Genomic DNA, 16,320 nt, shown 5'->3' with positions numbered 1-16,320 from the left:
ATACACTCAAATCTTTCATAACAAAACGATAGGATAATGCAATTTTTAAAGATACAATTCCATCCAAATCATCACTAGTAATAATCATATCATCAACTTATAAAGGATAGAAAAATACGTCTTGCATTATTTTTTCTAACAAATAATGCAAAATCATGACTACTAGCAACAAAACTAAGAGACACAATTATTGTAGAGGTGCTTGTTTAAGACCATAAAGGAATTTTTGAAGTTTGCAAACTTCACCGGATTTTCGAGAGATACCTAGTGGTGGAATCATGTAGACTTCCTCATGTAGATCCTCATTTAAAAAGGCATTCTTCACATCCATTTGAAAAATCTTCCATTGAAAAATAGAAGCGACAACAATTAAGGTACAAACAATAGTCATCTTTTCCACAGGAGCAAATGTTTCCTCATAATCCATGTCATACTCTTGAGTATATCCTTTAGCAACAAATGTAGCTTTATACCTTTCAGTTGAACCATCTGCTTTTGTCTTTATTTTGTATACCCAACGAGATCCAATAGGACGTTTTCCTGGTGGTAAGGGAACTAGATCCCATGTATGACTCTGATGTAGAACAGTAAGTTCTTCAGCTATAAGATTCTGCCAAAGTGGATCACAAACAACCTCTCTATAGGATGAAGGCTCATGAAGACAATGAATAGATGCAATAAAAGCAGAAGATGAACCAGAATAAGAGGAATAAACAAAATCTGGAAGTTGAGTAGACTTACGATTAACGAGTCAAAAGGTGATAGAGAAACCAAAACCTCAGGAGATGATTGAGCAGACATAGTAGGGGAATCAACAAATACGACCTTTGGTGCGGTGTCTGCAATTGGTGATAAGATAGATTCTGGAGTTGGTACAGAAGTAGGTGTAGTGTCATCAATATCAAAAGGATCAATTTTAATGACATAAGATGTAGTCAAATAATGTGAGCTAGTTGGAATAGAAAAGAATGGAACATGTTCTAAAAATACAACATGACGTGAGACATACAATTTTTTACTAACTAGATCAAAACAACCATATCCCTTATGACTAAGACCATATCCCAAAAAGACACACAATGCAAACTTAGCTGATAATTCAATATGCTTAACATGTGGTTTTAGAATAAAACATGTACATCCAAAAACACGCGAAACAGAGTGCATGACCATACAATTTTTCAAAAGGGGACAAACCAAAATTATGTGAAGTCGGGATTTGATTCACAACATGAGTTGCTATAAGAATAGCTTCCCCCTAGAAGACACTTGGACCATCTACAAATAACAAGAATGATCTTCTAGTCTCAACAAGATGACGATGTTTTCTTTCAGCAACACCATTTTGTTAAGGAGTGTTAGTGCAAGAGGTCTGATGTATAATTCCATTATAGGCAAGTAAAGTGGTAAAATCATTAGGAGTGTATTCACCCCAAAGTCACAAAAAAAAAAATTTATGGTAGTAGAGTGTTGGGTATTTACAAGAGCATTAAAATTTTTGAAAATTGTAAGAAAATCATACTAGCGTTTCATAAGATAGATCCAAATGAAACAAGTAAAATCATCAATGAAAGAGACATAATATCTAGAACCTCCTTTGGTGGATACAGTAGAAGGTCTCCACACATCAGAATGCACAAGATCAAAAGGAGCAAGAGAAGAAGAAATACATTTATTAAAATGTAAACTTGAAAATTTTGCCAATTTAACACTACTATAATAAGAAATATCATGACTTTCCAAAGTACCCAAGACTCTTGTAAACGTTAAAAACTTTAAACGAGATGCAAAAACATGACCCAAACGAGAATGTCACAAATAAAAAGGTAAAGAAGAAGACAAATGAAACGAAGATAAATCCACACACATCAGAATGCATAAGATAAAAAAGGAGCAAGAAAAGAATAAATACATTTATTAAAAGGTAAACTAGAAATTTTGCCAATTTAACACCACTACAATCAGAAATATCATGACTGTCTAAAGTACCCAAGATTCTTGTAGATGCTAAAAACTTTAAACGAGATGTAGAAACATGACCCAAACGAGAATGCCACAAATAAAAAGGTGAAGAAGAAGACAAACGAAACAAAGATAAATCCACACTAGAGGCTGTAACTATTGATTCCTTGACCTGATTCAAAACATAGAGTGCATCTTACCTACAACCTATCTCAATTACTTTTTGTGATGTGCGATCCTGTACAAAACATGCACATGGAGAGAAACACACATTATATCCAGAATCATATATTTTCCCAACAAAAGCATGATTCATAGCAAGACCAGGTACGTAGTAAACATTAAACAAAGACAAAGATGGTGTGGCAATGGTACCAATACTAGATAATGTAACTGAATCATCGTTAATAGTTACAATCGACATGGATGAGTCAGGTGATAACAAAACAAAATAAGACAAATGATGTGACATATGATTAGTGGCACCTGAGTCAATGATCCATTTGTTAGAGGATATATTTGGTGATGACATACCTTGAGATTGCAAGGCTATGTTGGTCTGTGGTTGGGAAGCAAGTCTAATTTCCTCTAATAATAAGTGATCTGATACCTCTTTTGCAATATCATATTTTGTCAATTGAGCGCCAATTAAATGTGTGACAGAATTATTGACCCAAATGATAATTTTAGAGTTGTCAACTCCTCATACCTCTAAAGTAATAGCATAATCATCGACTTTGGTGTCAATTGGTTTTGACTTAGCACCTGAAATATAACCCCACATATGGACTTTTCACGAAGAAAGTTTGTCATAACATAAATCTAGTAGGAATAATTTTTATCATTCAATTACATACTACTAGACTGAAGAGAATCATCTTTAAAAGTTGCCATAACAAATTGAATACAAAACAAAAATGTGAACCACACCGCGGAAGCAACAAACAAAACAGAATACAAACCTACTATTAGAGGAATGCAAATACCTTAAAATGGTGGCATAAAGAACATGTGTTGAACCTCCAAAAACAACTCGAAGCAGAAAACAAAATTGCAATAAGGTGAAACTTGGAAATTTGCAAAAAAGGCTTAGGGCTTAGGCCTTTAGAAAGGAGGAACTACTGCAAGAATCTCTTCTCATTCATAAAATATTTGAGAAAGAGGCTTATGGCTCAAGGCATAAGGCTTATGGCTAAGGAAAATGGAACCACTGTAAAAATCTCTTCTCAATCAAACCATAAATCGTTTTGGGCTCTTGATACCATATAGAAAACAAAGAAATATATGGAGAAGGAGATGGTGTATTATTGAGTGTATGTGAAATGCTACAAGAGGTGTGTTATACACACAAAACTAACCCTAAGAGCCAAGTAAATGAGCCTAAAACATGGACCTATGCTAACGGTAATGATAATGGTTATTTTTTTTTTTAAATTGCTTTTGATGTATTAAATATTTTAAAAGTATGATTTTAGCCTAACATGATTTTTTTTATTCGTTACTCATAATAAATAAATTATGTATTTTCACAGTAATATTTTAAATTTTAATTTATTTCAAAAGAATGTGTATTACACGGATAAGTATACTAGTTCTAATCATGTTCATCAGGTCTCTAAGTATTTCAATCCTGCGATTATTGGTCTCCAAATTATAATTACCAGAATTCTAAAAATAGTTATAGTTTTTATCTTAACCTGTCACAAGTCAATATCAAATAAGCAAACTTAGTTGATCAAATGACTAATATGGTACCATTCCAAAATTTTGATATTTATCCTAAAATTACACATTTATCATATATTTCAAAAATTCACATAAATTCCAATATATTAAAAAGTCACTATCATAATTCTTACCAAATTAAATTTAAAATATAATTAATTATACTTTTTGAATAAGTAAAATATCTATTATAGTTATTGTTAGGTCTTTTAAACAAATTTATTGTTGAGATCTAATATTAATAAAATAAAAGGAAACTTATATAAGATATTGTGATATTAATATATCAATCCAAAAGTTTTTTATGAGTTCAACCTCTTGTTTTTACGTTTCTTTTTTCTTAAATTCATATTTGAATTTTTCTAACACTCATGATTTGTAATTTAAAAATTGATTAGTGATTGGATTTTTCATGAAAATAGTTTCAAAGATTTTTTATACTATTTTACTAATTCTTTTCAAATCGATCACTAAGATAAATAAAAAAAATTCTAACACTATTTATATATCTTAAAAGAAAACATGGTAAAAAATATATTTGATATTAATAAGTGGTAAACAAATTTATATATATGATTGTAAGATAATATTGGTTTCAAAGTATAAGAAGGTTATGAGTGTATTTTGAGTTTAAGCCCGTCACCTAAAGAATTGCAATTGATGAATGGAAATGCAAACCCACCACCTAAACAATTCCAATTAAAACAAATTGTCATATCCACTTGCTCAAGTATCACTCTGATGTATGATTCATGCAAATAACGTAGCTTCTGCCAATTTGGCACAAAAATAAAAAGATTCAAATTTCTAAATTTTTCTGTGAACGAAAATGATATCACATTTATTTCATTATACAATCTAATTAGTCTTGTATAATTAAATTAGACTCAAAGTTCACCTTTTAACAATGATATCATAATCATCCAAAATATATAATTCAATGTTCAATATGTATATTTTTTTCAATACAATAAAAAATGTATTGAAAATTTTACATTAAAAATAAGATAAAAATTTAAAATAAAATTCTCCTTTTTATTAAGACATCACAATGCGGTACAATAAAAGTAATATGAGCTACTCTACTAATCCCACGTTCCATTCTCAAAAAAACAAGCCCGTTAAGGTGACAAAAAATGATTTACTTGATTGTACGGAAAAGTTGCAGGAGTGAATTGTTAAACTCTTTCTTCTTTTGGTGAAGATCTTTCTAATTTAATTTAACTTTGGTTGCAATGAAAAGGACAAGTTAACCTTGTCTTAAAGAAGAAGGTGAAAGCATTAATTGACATGGGATTCTTCTGGCAATGATCTTCGGAACCGATTAGGTACGAAATTGCATTTTTCTAAGATGAGTAAAAATACTAAATTCCATTATTAACTTTAATCCGCTTCACACAACTAACAAAGAAACAGGGAACATAATTCACGAGGTACAAATTCTGCATAATGCTCCATATGAGGTGCTGTTGGTATACCAGTTTTTGTTTGTACATAGCAGATACTATCAGTTTGGCAGCACATCATGCAATCAACAAAATGTTCATCACTCACCAAACAAAATCCCTTTCCCTTTGGAGTCACGTTGCCTTAATCTTAACACCAATTTCTTCACTTAAAAATTCAACAACACCCTCACAAAATTTGCTTGCATTCAACACTTGGTATGCATCAGATAGGAACTGAATTCCTCTCTGAAAGGCAATTGACAGAGGAAATTGCAAAAAGAAAGTGAATAAATGCTCTACCAAATTTATTACAAGATAGAATTTTGATTAGTTGGTCTTTCTTCATCCACTTCAACCTGAAGTTGAGTACCCCAACCAACCAAAAAAATTATCCAAAAGGTTCTTATTTATAACATGAAAATTTAATTTACCAACAGAACCATATAATGAACATGTTGCTCTGGCTCCCAGAATACCCAACATTCCAACCTGGATGGGACCAAGAACAAGTTCATGCCACATTCTTCAAGTGCATCAGTTGGCAAGTGGAGGAAACCTTGGACACTGTCAACTGCCCTTACCACTATTTCTGTGACAAAACACACCCTTCAAACTACCCTCTTCTTGTTGATGTCTTGGTGCTTCTCTTCGCAGCAGCTTCTTATTTAATGACCCTTGTGACAGTGATTATGGACATGAGTTCTGGAAGAGGGAGAATCTTTCTGAGTCAGTCAAAAAGATTCCTTTTGCCATCTGGGCCAGTGTCCCTTCCAATTATAATCTTGGCCTTTGCAAAGGGTCCTCAAATCAACACAGTATTCCCACTCTCTTGCCTTGGTCCTGCAATTCTTCTCATGGTTCTCATCTCTGCATTGTCCTTTGACAGTGCAGCTGATAAGGACTTCAAGTACACATTCTTTGTGGCATCAACAGTGTCTGGCATTTTGCATGCAAGCTTGTATCTGGATTCTGTTGTGCTGCCTTATTACACAGGTTTTGATGCACTCATGTCCTCAACATTTTCAGGTGAGTGTGCCTCTTGTGTGTGCAGGAAAGAGGCCTTGGTTGTGGGAGGGAAACTTGTGAGGTACAGGGGTTGGTCCATGACCACATTTTTTGTTGTGGGGGTGTTGTGTTTGAGGATTGTATGTAAAATCTCAGCAGAAAATTATGCAGGGAAATTGCTGTTTATCAAAGAGTTGATGGAAAAGTTTTGCTGGATCTTGATCACTGTGGATTGTGTTTACCTAACTCTGAACTCACCACCAGAAAGAGTTGTGTTGAGAGTTGCTGCTTTTGGAGGCATTTTTCTTTTGATTTTCCTTCATGTCCTCAGAGAGGCATGCAATCAAATTTACTCCATGGCTTATTTGGCACAAAAGTTTAGATGGATGTCATCATCATTGGAAACAATATGAAGAAAAAAGCTATTGTTGTAAAGTACATGATGTTGCATAACATGCTCTTGCAATCATGTGCTTATTCAGTCCTTTCTTTTTCTTCATTTACTTCTTTTTTTCTTGTACATTTCGCACCCACAACTTAGATCTTAAAATTCAATTTATATTTTTCTTTATTCAAAGTTTAACTTATATAATGATTGAAATGAAAAAAAAAAAAATTACCTCACTTGTTCTAAACCAATAAAAGTTTATCCAATTAAGCCTGCGCATCGGTCAGTTATTTAACTTATTTTAAAGTTTATATTATTTAATTTATTAAAGTTAAGATATGAATTGTGGGGTTATACGTTAATTAAGTTACGTTATTTAGCTTGCGAGTATATAATAAGTCAATTTTTAAAAAATAAAATTAATTGTTTTGAATAATGAAATAAATATTATGAATTATTAAATAAAAAAGTAACATTATTATTTTAATAATGATTGTTATAATAAATTATTATTTTATGTAATTTACATTATATTTTAACAAAATAAAAAATATCATATTAAAACTAAAATTTAAAATATATTTATGAATTTATAAGTATTATAACATCAATTTGAATCGAGTCTAATATACATTAAGTTCTAATCCGTCATTCAAATCTAATTGTATTTATATTCAACTCGATTGTTTTTATTTGCAAGAAGCTGATTTTCTGCCGAGACCTAATAATTGTTAAGGGTTATAAAAAAGAGAGGTAAAATTCTATTTTGGATATGAATCTTGTTGATGGATGATTTGTAAATAACTTAGTAAATGCTCTCTTTGCACCGAGACATGTCTTTTAACCTTTATAATTTTCTAACTTACATAGACATAGAAGGTAAAGAAAGAAAATGACTTGCAACAACATGTTTATACCTTGAAAAAGACATTTTTTTTTTTTTTACGTATAGTGTTCAAATTAATTGTGTTCTATTTTTAATTGGAAAAGGTAAATAGGTGATTAGTTCAACATCATAAGGTCGAGTAAGAAGGATGCAGAGGTTAGGTTAGGAAGCCAAAATCAAAATTTGAGGGGATTACAATTATATTTCACCAAGAAAAAATAATACTTTAAAGATAAAAGTTGAAATTTCAAAATCTTTGGAATACTTATAGCCAATAAGTGATCACCTACAATTAAATAATTCTTTTTTCACTGATGAGTCATCCAAAAAAAAGTTACATGTCTTTCTTAAAAAAACTTTTACTCAATTAGGTGGCACTGTAAATGAGATTTTGATTTAAAAGTTTTATGCTATTTTTTAAATAAATAAATAAAAAGTAATTGCATTCTATTTTTGAATTACATTCTAAAAAAAATGAAAAAATTAAAGCTTTTCGGAATACAAAACCTAAAGAAGCTGAATGAGGGTCGCAGTTACTTCACACTTTCAGGCCCGCATAAAAGGGCGCAGGGAATGGATTTAAGGTATAAATTTTTATTTCTTGTTTCCTTCTAGAATTCATACTTGTTAAGAATTCCATCTAATAATATATGTCTTTCTTACAAATATAATCTTATGTGAATACAAATATTAGTTAAAATATAAATTTTATAAGACTTTTTATAGAAATTATTCTATAGGATAATAAGCTAGGTCTTACATATGTATTCTAATTGGAGGTAATTGGTGGTGTGGGATTCCAATTTATACATATGCACCTTGGTTATCTAATAAAAAGGTTAATTTTATTGTAATATTCAAATAATTTGTTCTAACATATGTCTATTTTTAAGATATTTTTACATGTTTGAATCTGTTTATATTATTGAATTTGTTTTTCTGGAATTTCTTCTCCAAACTCTTTTTTAATTGAAGATTTTTATTATTATTACATTACATCAATGTCGTTACTCAAAATTAACTTGTTATAAGAAAAGTGACATATAACATGAACGATAAATATCACATGTCATTCAATATAGTAAGGTCATCACCGTGAGTTTAACAAAAACGAATTACAGTCACTTGTTTACAGATAAAAAAAAAACAAATTAAAGAACATTCAAAATAGTTGGATGAAATTGAAAAAATTCATATCAAGATTATATATAACGTGAAAACATTACCATATAAATTATATTCTGCTAAAATATTATATAATGTTTATTTTATTTTTAAACTATAAAAAATACATAATTATATATTTGAGAAAAAATATAGTTAAAGTGTTTTGAACTTCATGTTCCAATTAAAATAATTAATAAAACTTAAATACCACTTAAGTATAAAAAATATAATTAAAGTGTTTATTTTATTTTTAAACTATAAAAAATATATATTCCAATTAAAATAATTAATAATAATATACATTATATTTCAATTTCATATCATGCCACTTAGATACCTTTTTGTTTGCTCAAATACTAAGTTAATTAATTATCTGAATATATTGAAAAGAAAACCTTTTCAATTAACCTACATAAAAGGTTGCTTAAAGTCTATACATTACTAAAACATCTATTAAACGTATTTGACATTCATTAATTTTTTTTTTTTACACTGATGTTCCATTTGTTAAGTATGAAATAATAAATAATAAGATAATATATTATAAATCATATTATCAATAACCAACATAAAAGGTGTTTAAAGTATTCAATAAAACTATAAAAAAAATATTTATTTCATTAAAAATTCTTATTTTTCCTAATCCTTTTGAAATATTAAGTAATAAAATAATATATTGGTATTAGTATTTTAGTTGTGTTATATTCTTTAAACATTTCTTATATTATATTAGGAGTTATAAAAAAAACACTTTCTTCCATAAATTTCTATCTAGTATATCTGTTGTACCATAAACACATACTCTCATAACAACTAAAATTAATTAAATTTGGTGTACATACTTAATTAATTGAAAATAAAAAATAAAAAAGGTAACAAGTTAATTATTACTGTCAATTCCAAAGCATGATTCCTAATGAAGGAGACTTCAAATGTGTCTATCATTACAAGGATGACATTAATTAGCTTCTTCATTCCCTCAAGAAATTACTCCATCTTTCATTAGTCTGCAAGGTATCACAAGCCACCCATATCATATTCTTCAACATCTATAACTAATATAATATATACTAAGAAAGAGAAGGAGAAGAAAATAAAAGAAAAATGATAGATGTGATGCATATGAAAAAATTGAATTTAAACTCTGAAAAATAATACAAACACACATGAAGACACTACAGATCAACATTATTCACATTAGTTCTTCTTACAAAAATTATTCACATTAATTGAATTTCATTTGTGTGGATTCAACCATACCAGAAGAAATGGTATTTCTGAAAACACTGTGACTGAGAATTTAGTCAGATCAATGTTTGGTGAAACATTAACATTTAAATCTATTTTAATTCAAAACTAAAATATCTTTAAAAGATAAAAAAAAAAATATAGATAGAATAGGGTAAGATGAGAATAAACAGCTTCCATTAAACAATTAAAACTACAACAATCTTACTCTTTTACATGGTAAAGAGAAGAAAACGTGTGATGTAGATTCATAAAAATAAATGATATTTGTTCTTATGTCACTAGGCATGAAAATGTTAGACTCTGAAACTTACATTTTCTAAATTAGTGACGTAAAAACTTTAAACAAACCAACAAAAGTTCATAGTTTCTTCGAGAAACTACACAGCTAGAAAAACATAATCATGTTTTGAAACTGTCAACAACAAAAATATGTCTATTTAATGTTGTCTACTAAGACAATACATACACATGTTTATGCAGGTTTAGATTAGACATTTGTTGTCATAAACACTTTAACACACAAAAGAAGGAAAAGAAAGTCTTTTTAAAATGTAGATTATGAGAAGAAGTCTTAATAAGGAGTATCCCTTCAGTTGTTTACGTTATTTCTTTTTTTTTTCTTCAGTCAGTGTCTCTCATCATCATCCTAATAATCCTTAAGTCATAAAAGGGACCTCATTTCTGTAAAATGGTTGAAACACTTCAAATATTTTCTGATATTTGTAAGTGATAAGTAAGAACATAAAGATATATATATATATATATATATATATATATATATATATATATATATATATATATATATATATATATATATATATATATAACATACCCTCACTGAGGCTTGATATTGGGTTGTGCAAGCTGAAGATAAGGGTGAAAGTGTGGAAGCACAGGAGAAGCAAGTTGAAGGATGCTACCAGCAGGTTCTTCTTCAAAGAATGGAAACTCGTCCATCATGTTCATATGCATTGGTTTGCTTGCTTCCACTGTAGCCTTCTCAAACTCCAACACTGCTCTGTGTTCCTGAATCTTCCCAACTTTTTTGTTAACAACGTTACTGTAATATTATTACTAATTTCCTTATTATGTCAGATAATAAGGACAGCTTTTTCAAAGATGTCAACATGGAGAAAAATAGAATGTGTTTTCTTAAAGTTAAAATTAATTATGCTTAAGTTAATCTCTAGAAACTTTGTTATATATTTTTTGTAAAAATGTATTTTTACCTTGTATATATGTTTATTTTATAGAAAAATGTATTTTATTTCTATTCTAAAAGGCTTATTTTTTTTAATTATCTAAGTATAAACTATAAGTCCTAAATAAAACTTATGTAAAAAAAAAAAAAAAAAAACTTCAATTTTGATTACAAACAGCATCAAAAACACTTTTACAAACATTTATAATATATATTAGATTTGTAAGTATACATTCTTACCCAATTGGACAAATTATTGTTTTCCTCTTCCAACATCCTTTCCTGAATTATAATTAAGAAGGTAGAATTAATAAATATATATAATGTTGGTTGTTTTGTGTCTACAGAAAATTAATGGGTAGGGTTTGTATAGTGTATATGATAAATGTGAAAGAGGGTCATACCTTCCTTCTCAGATTCTCCATTTGTTGTTGCAAGAGTTCATTCTGCATGGATATATATAGTCATGTCAGACAATTGGTGACAAAGATGGAACCATGAAAAAGTGATTGGCCATATTATACGAAGAATTGTTCATGTTTTAATTGTTTTAACTCTACTGTTAAGTGCATTTTGAGGCATGCAATTTATAAAAGCTGTATAATTTTGTTAAAATCAATGAGTAACAAAAAAAAACGAGTATAATAATGTGTAAGAACTTACACAAAGAAAACATGACACTAATTAATCCACATGATATTGAACACCTTAGCCACTTGTGATTATATAGAGACACTCCACAGGGATAACACATGTTCTGACATTTGAAATAATTTTCATGACCAAGAAAGCAATGAACTAAACAACAGGTTTATATTTTAATAAATTTAATCAGGTTAAGTTTGTTTAATTTAACATAAATCAAATAATTTTCGTAATTTTCATCAAACATTTTCATTGTCACAAATTAAGGGTAAGATTTCACCATTCAAGAACTGTTATAGACCTCAAGTAAACTACTGGTAAGAAGTAGCACTAAAAACACTCCATTAAATGCATCTTTTTAGTCACACAAAATATCTTATTATACTTCAAATTTTTAACACCTTTTGAAAATGTAATAGACAAGAAATTAAATTGAATAATTATCAGAACAGTGCATGTACACATATACCTGACGATTTCGAACCTTTGCCACAGAATTCTCCAATTCTTGTTCAAGTTTAGTCAAATCTTCATATTGCAAACACCCCATGTCCTCACCGAGATACCTTTGAATTCCCAGTTCAAGACGGAGAGTTTCTTGCCTCAGCATTGCCATGTCATGGATAAATTCTTCCTGCAATCATGTATACTTTTAGTATTTCACTTTTATTCTTGTATATTCTTAAATTTATTTTTCAAACTTTAAATAAACACATGTGATTTTAGCTTTTTATATGTACCAAAATTTACCCTATTTGCAAATATAGAAACCTTAATTCGATTCATAATACAAAGACCAAAATCACTTTTTTTGTTCTTTGATTTTATCAGGATATGAACGAAAGTTTAGCACTTTAGCCTCATACACGGGGATGGTCACGTTCTGCAATGCGAGCTCCAGTTGATCTCTGGTACTTCTCTATGATCTGCTCCATCCTGATCACAGAGTTTTCATGTTTAATACAGTAATAAAATAAATCCATGATGAATACAAGCTCATATTTTTCAGAAAATAAAATCAGATTAAATCATGATAATCAGCATTATAACTAACATTAAGTAGATTTTAAGCGTGATTTACTCCTACAAAATGAAGTTTCAACCCACTTATTATAAATTAGAAATCTATCATGTGCACTGGATATGGTACTTTCAACTATTTAGGTGAGAAAATATAAATTATCAAAGAGTTTTAGTTACCTCTGAGTTTGGTGTGACTGTTTTAATTATTAATAAAAAAATGTAAAAGTACTAGAGGGTTAGTTGGAGATGAATAAGATTGAACATGGATGCAGGAAAAAGAGATGAATTTGATTAATATGATTGGTTTTTAGCCAGAAAAAATGAATGCATAGTTCAGACATGATAAAGTTAGAGGCTTGAAGAGAGAGTTTAATGTAGAAGATCACAAATATATATGTGGTTGAAAACGAAATCTATAACCCAGCACATGCCACACTGAGAAAACACATCATTGTATGAACTGATCAGATCTGTAATCACCATGTCAGACATGAAACTGCACTTCAAGTCCAAGGCACTCAAGTGGGTCAACCTTACTTTTGAGAATGAAATTAAGATGATATTGACCTAAAACCTCCTCTCACATGACACACAAACAAATAACACAGAACCACTTAACACCCCACAGAACTAATTAGTATATTTGAAGAGAGAAATTAATCAACAAGATGATGAAAACTACCACAGATATGGAAGCCATTTTGGAAGAACTAGCAAAAGAAAACTGTACATATATATATTTATATAGCTACAAATATCTAGAAACCCTTATCTTCTGGAACAGAATAAAAGTTTTAGAAACAATTAAGAAGAAATGGAATCAAAGTTTAGAAGCAGAAAAGAAACACTTAGTCAGCAAAATGCTAAAAACTAACACAGAAAAGTGTATCCATTTACAAATTTACAAACCCTTATTTTACTTGAGAAGTTGAAACAAAGTTCAGAAGGCAAGGGATCTGAGAGAAAAGGAAATGAAGGTGTAGTAGGCATGCACCTGAAGGGTTCAGTGCACCATTGCCACATCTTCCCAGTGCTGGAGAAGATGATGATCCCGATCTGTGCATCACAGAGCACAGAAAGCTCCTTTGTCTTCTTGATGAGGCCACCTCTTCTTTTGGAAAAGGTTACTTGCCTTGTGGTGGTGTTCTCGATCCTCTTTATCTCAATCTTTCCACGTCCCATGTCTCATAAACCCGACCTCAATTTCCTTCTACCCTTAGTTTTTCCTTGAATCCCTACACTCATTACCACATAAAGAAACAAGTTAAACCAAATATATGTGTGTGTATGTAAACCAACCCTTTGAGTTCTTTTACCTTCCAATTTCAACAGAAAACAAGCAACGATTTTAACAGAAAAAACAAAACAAAACGATGACATCTATGTCTATATTACTTACTAATAACAACAAATAAGTAATTTAATACAGCATATAATAATCTGTGAGTGGCTATATGATTGAAAAATGCAGAAAATTCTTTATTAGGGTTACTTGTAAAGTAAAAGAAAGAGGGCATTAAAGAAAATGCTGATAAGAAGGTGAGAAAGAGAGAGATGGTGGAAGAGGAAGAAGTAGAAGAAGTGTTGAAATCAACAACTTGATACCTCAGAAAACTTTCTTTACTAGTGGAATTAGAGTTTGAGAAAAATCACACTAGCTTGCTATTAATATATAACACCAAATGTGAAGGCAACTTCTGAGAGCCAACCATGGATGTCCGAAACTGCCACAACGCAATTTTGTATATGACAACATAATGCAGAGGAGAGGCAAGGGTAGTATTGTCATTTTGTGTTGGTGATATAATGAATGCGTGGCTAAGGCACACAAATATGTGCATACATACATACATGCAACTTTATAATAACAATTCATCAATCTTCTTGCTAAGAATACAAGTTTGAATTTTTGTTGTGTGTGTGTGAAAATTTTACTGGTGCACATGAGACTTGAGAGGCATACCCTAGTTCTAATTAACCTTAACCTCATTCATCTAAATTCATTTCTTAAATTGCATGCAGCAGTTTCAAGCAAAAGATGAATAAGGCAGCGATCTTTTGATGGGTATTGTGGTAATACTCTCAAAAGATTAGGGTTTCTGGTGTCATTTCATGAATGTGGAAAGAAGGAGTTGTTGCAAACTAAACCACTATTATTCCTGGGTCTAAAGTGAAGTCTGAAACTTGCCACAATAGGGAAAAAGTGAGAATATTAAGGTTTCTATAAAAGGTTGAAGACTAAATTAGAAAAGACAAAGAATCACAATTTCTGTGCACAACCTTCATCACCACATGTGCCAGTAATAAGAGTCTCTAACTCTGTGCCCACAAGACACCAACCACCTTTGAAAATCAAAATAATTTTCAGATTATGTGCATCTATATATCTATATGTAAATCTAGATGTATATAAATGTTTTTTTTTTCTTCATCACTCTTTCGATGGTCAATTAATATATGTTGTGCCTTGTTTATGATATTATTATTCTATGTATATGCAACTGTTTAGTGTTAGAGAAGCATTATTATTACATAACTACTGTATATATTTATCCAATAATTACTCTTTTCAGCTCTCACTTTGTTTTTTTTTTTTCTTAGTTTAATTTAACTGCATTATACTATAAAACAGTTATTAATCGATTATTCGTCATGAATTTTCTGTAATGAAAATAGATATAGAACATATCGAACAATGTAAGAATTTACCTATAGCTGCATTTACTATGTTAATAATGCAAGTAAATATAAGAATTTGATTTCTTTATTGTTTTTCGTGTTGTACTTCAACAATTTTAAAATATTTAATATTTTTTTAATATAATGATAGGAAAAAAAGAAAAATTCAACAGAAAATTTGTGTGTTGAAACTGAAGCCTTGATTTCATAGAAGTTCATTTAAGTCCATACCGGGAGGAAGTTATTTTAAACACGGTTGCTTACAAAGTTGGTTTTGTTTGATTAAATTTTGGATGGTATTATTTTTACAACCATAATAAAAACATTCACTTCACAATCTTAAATAATAATATTTTAAGTATGTTTAGCTTTATTTTTTAATTTAAAATCTTAATATATATTATTATATTATTAAAGTGAGTTGTGTAAGACGAGAGTAATTTTTTTCGAGAGTGTCAAAACATTTTTTCCTTGATTTTTTATGAAACGTGTAATAATATCAAATTGTTTATTCTGATTCAAATAAGTTCATGAATTTTCACATCTTATTTGTGTTAATAACTTAAACACCATCAATCATTTGTTATGTTTATGTAAATTATTATATATATATATATATATATATATATATATATATATATATAAACAACTATTCTATAAATAAGATTATTTCATAGACATTAACTTTTAAAATGTTTCAAATTAGATGCGTATTAACTAGTATTGTATCAAGCAAATTAACGGATAATGTTTAAATTAATTTTTTGTTGTTGTAATATTCAGATATTTAATATACTCTAATTTAATAAATAAAATAACTATTGAACACACTCGTCTAGCAGGTCTTGATGTAGACATATAACGGTATTCATTTTGTGTAGACGAGAAAAGATGAGTTAAGTTTCATTGAAGAAGAATCCAAAATATGTCACACATTATG

At 29.5% G+C, this 16,320-nt stretch overlaps 2 protein-coding genes across 3 annotated transcripts; one reads left to right on the top strand and one right to left on the bottom strand.

The window, feature by feature from the left end:
* The first annotated feature begins 5,550 nt into the window (after positions 1-5,550).
* Positions 5,551-6,711, top strand: LOC114173118 (uncharacterized). The gene has a single exon (XM_028057347.2). The coding sequence runs from the start codon at positions 5,582-5,584 to the stop codon at positions 6,551-6,553; it is 972 nt and encodes a 323-aa protein (XP_027913148.1). The 5' UTR covers positions 5,551-5,581; the 3' UTR covers positions 6,554-6,711.
* A 2,669-nt stretch (positions 6,712-9,380) lies between these two features.
* Positions 9,381-14,369, bottom strand: TT16 (K-box region and MADS-box transcription factor family protein). Of its 2 annotated transcripts, XM_028050844.2 has the most exons (8): positions 14,307-14,369; positions 13,696-13,936; positions 12,545-12,614; positions 12,148-12,312; positions 11,438-11,479; positions 11,274-11,315; positions 10,665-10,858; positions 9,381-9,588 (listed from the first exon to the last, which is right to left on the bottom strand). In XM_028050844.2, exons 2-7 carry the CDS (start codon positions 13,881-13,883, stop codon positions 10,667-10,669), a joined length of 699 nt encoding a protein of 232 aa, XP_027906645.1. In that variant the 5' UTR covers positions 13,884-13,936; positions 14,307-14,369; the 3' UTR covers positions 9,381-9,588; positions 10,665-10,666. The 2 variants fall into 2 exon arrangements, with proteins under 2 accessions (XP_027906645.1, XP_085523798.1); XM_085667672.1 differs by lacking the exon at positions 11,274-11,315.
* Between the last annotated feature and the right edge of the window lie 1,951 nt (positions 14,370-16,320).

Source organism: Vigna unguiculata, chromosome 2 (genome assembly GCF_037176805.1).
Source record: "Vigna unguiculata cultivar grain cowpea cultivar isolate G323 ecotype 2 chromosome 2, ASM3717680v1, whole genome shotgun sequence".
NCBI classification, from domain to species: domain Eukaryota; kingdom Viridiplantae; phylum Streptophyta; class Magnoliopsida; order Fabales; family Fabaceae; genus Vigna; species Vigna unguiculata.
Note: the sequence above shows the minus strand (reverse complement) of the source record. Positions and strands in the feature narration are given on the sequence as shown.

Bases quoted from the DNA above. Each gene is read 5' to 3' on its own strand.
- LOC114173118 (XM_028057347.2), top strand. From the start codon at position 5,582: ATGAACATGTTGCTCTGGCTCCCAGAATACCCAACATTCCAACCTGGA.
- TT16 (XM_028050844.2), bottom strand. From the start codon at position 13,883: ATGGGACGTGGAAAGATTGAGATAAAGAGGATCGAGAACACCACCACA. The intron at 12,313-12,544 runs GTATGAGGCTAA...ACATGATTGCAG, and splicing joins CAGAACGTGACCATCCCCGT to GAAGAATTTATCCATGACAT. The intron at 10,859-11,273 runs GTAAGAATGTAT...GGGAAGATTCAG, and splicing joins ACAATAATTTGTCCAATTGG to GAACACAGAGCAGTGTTGGA.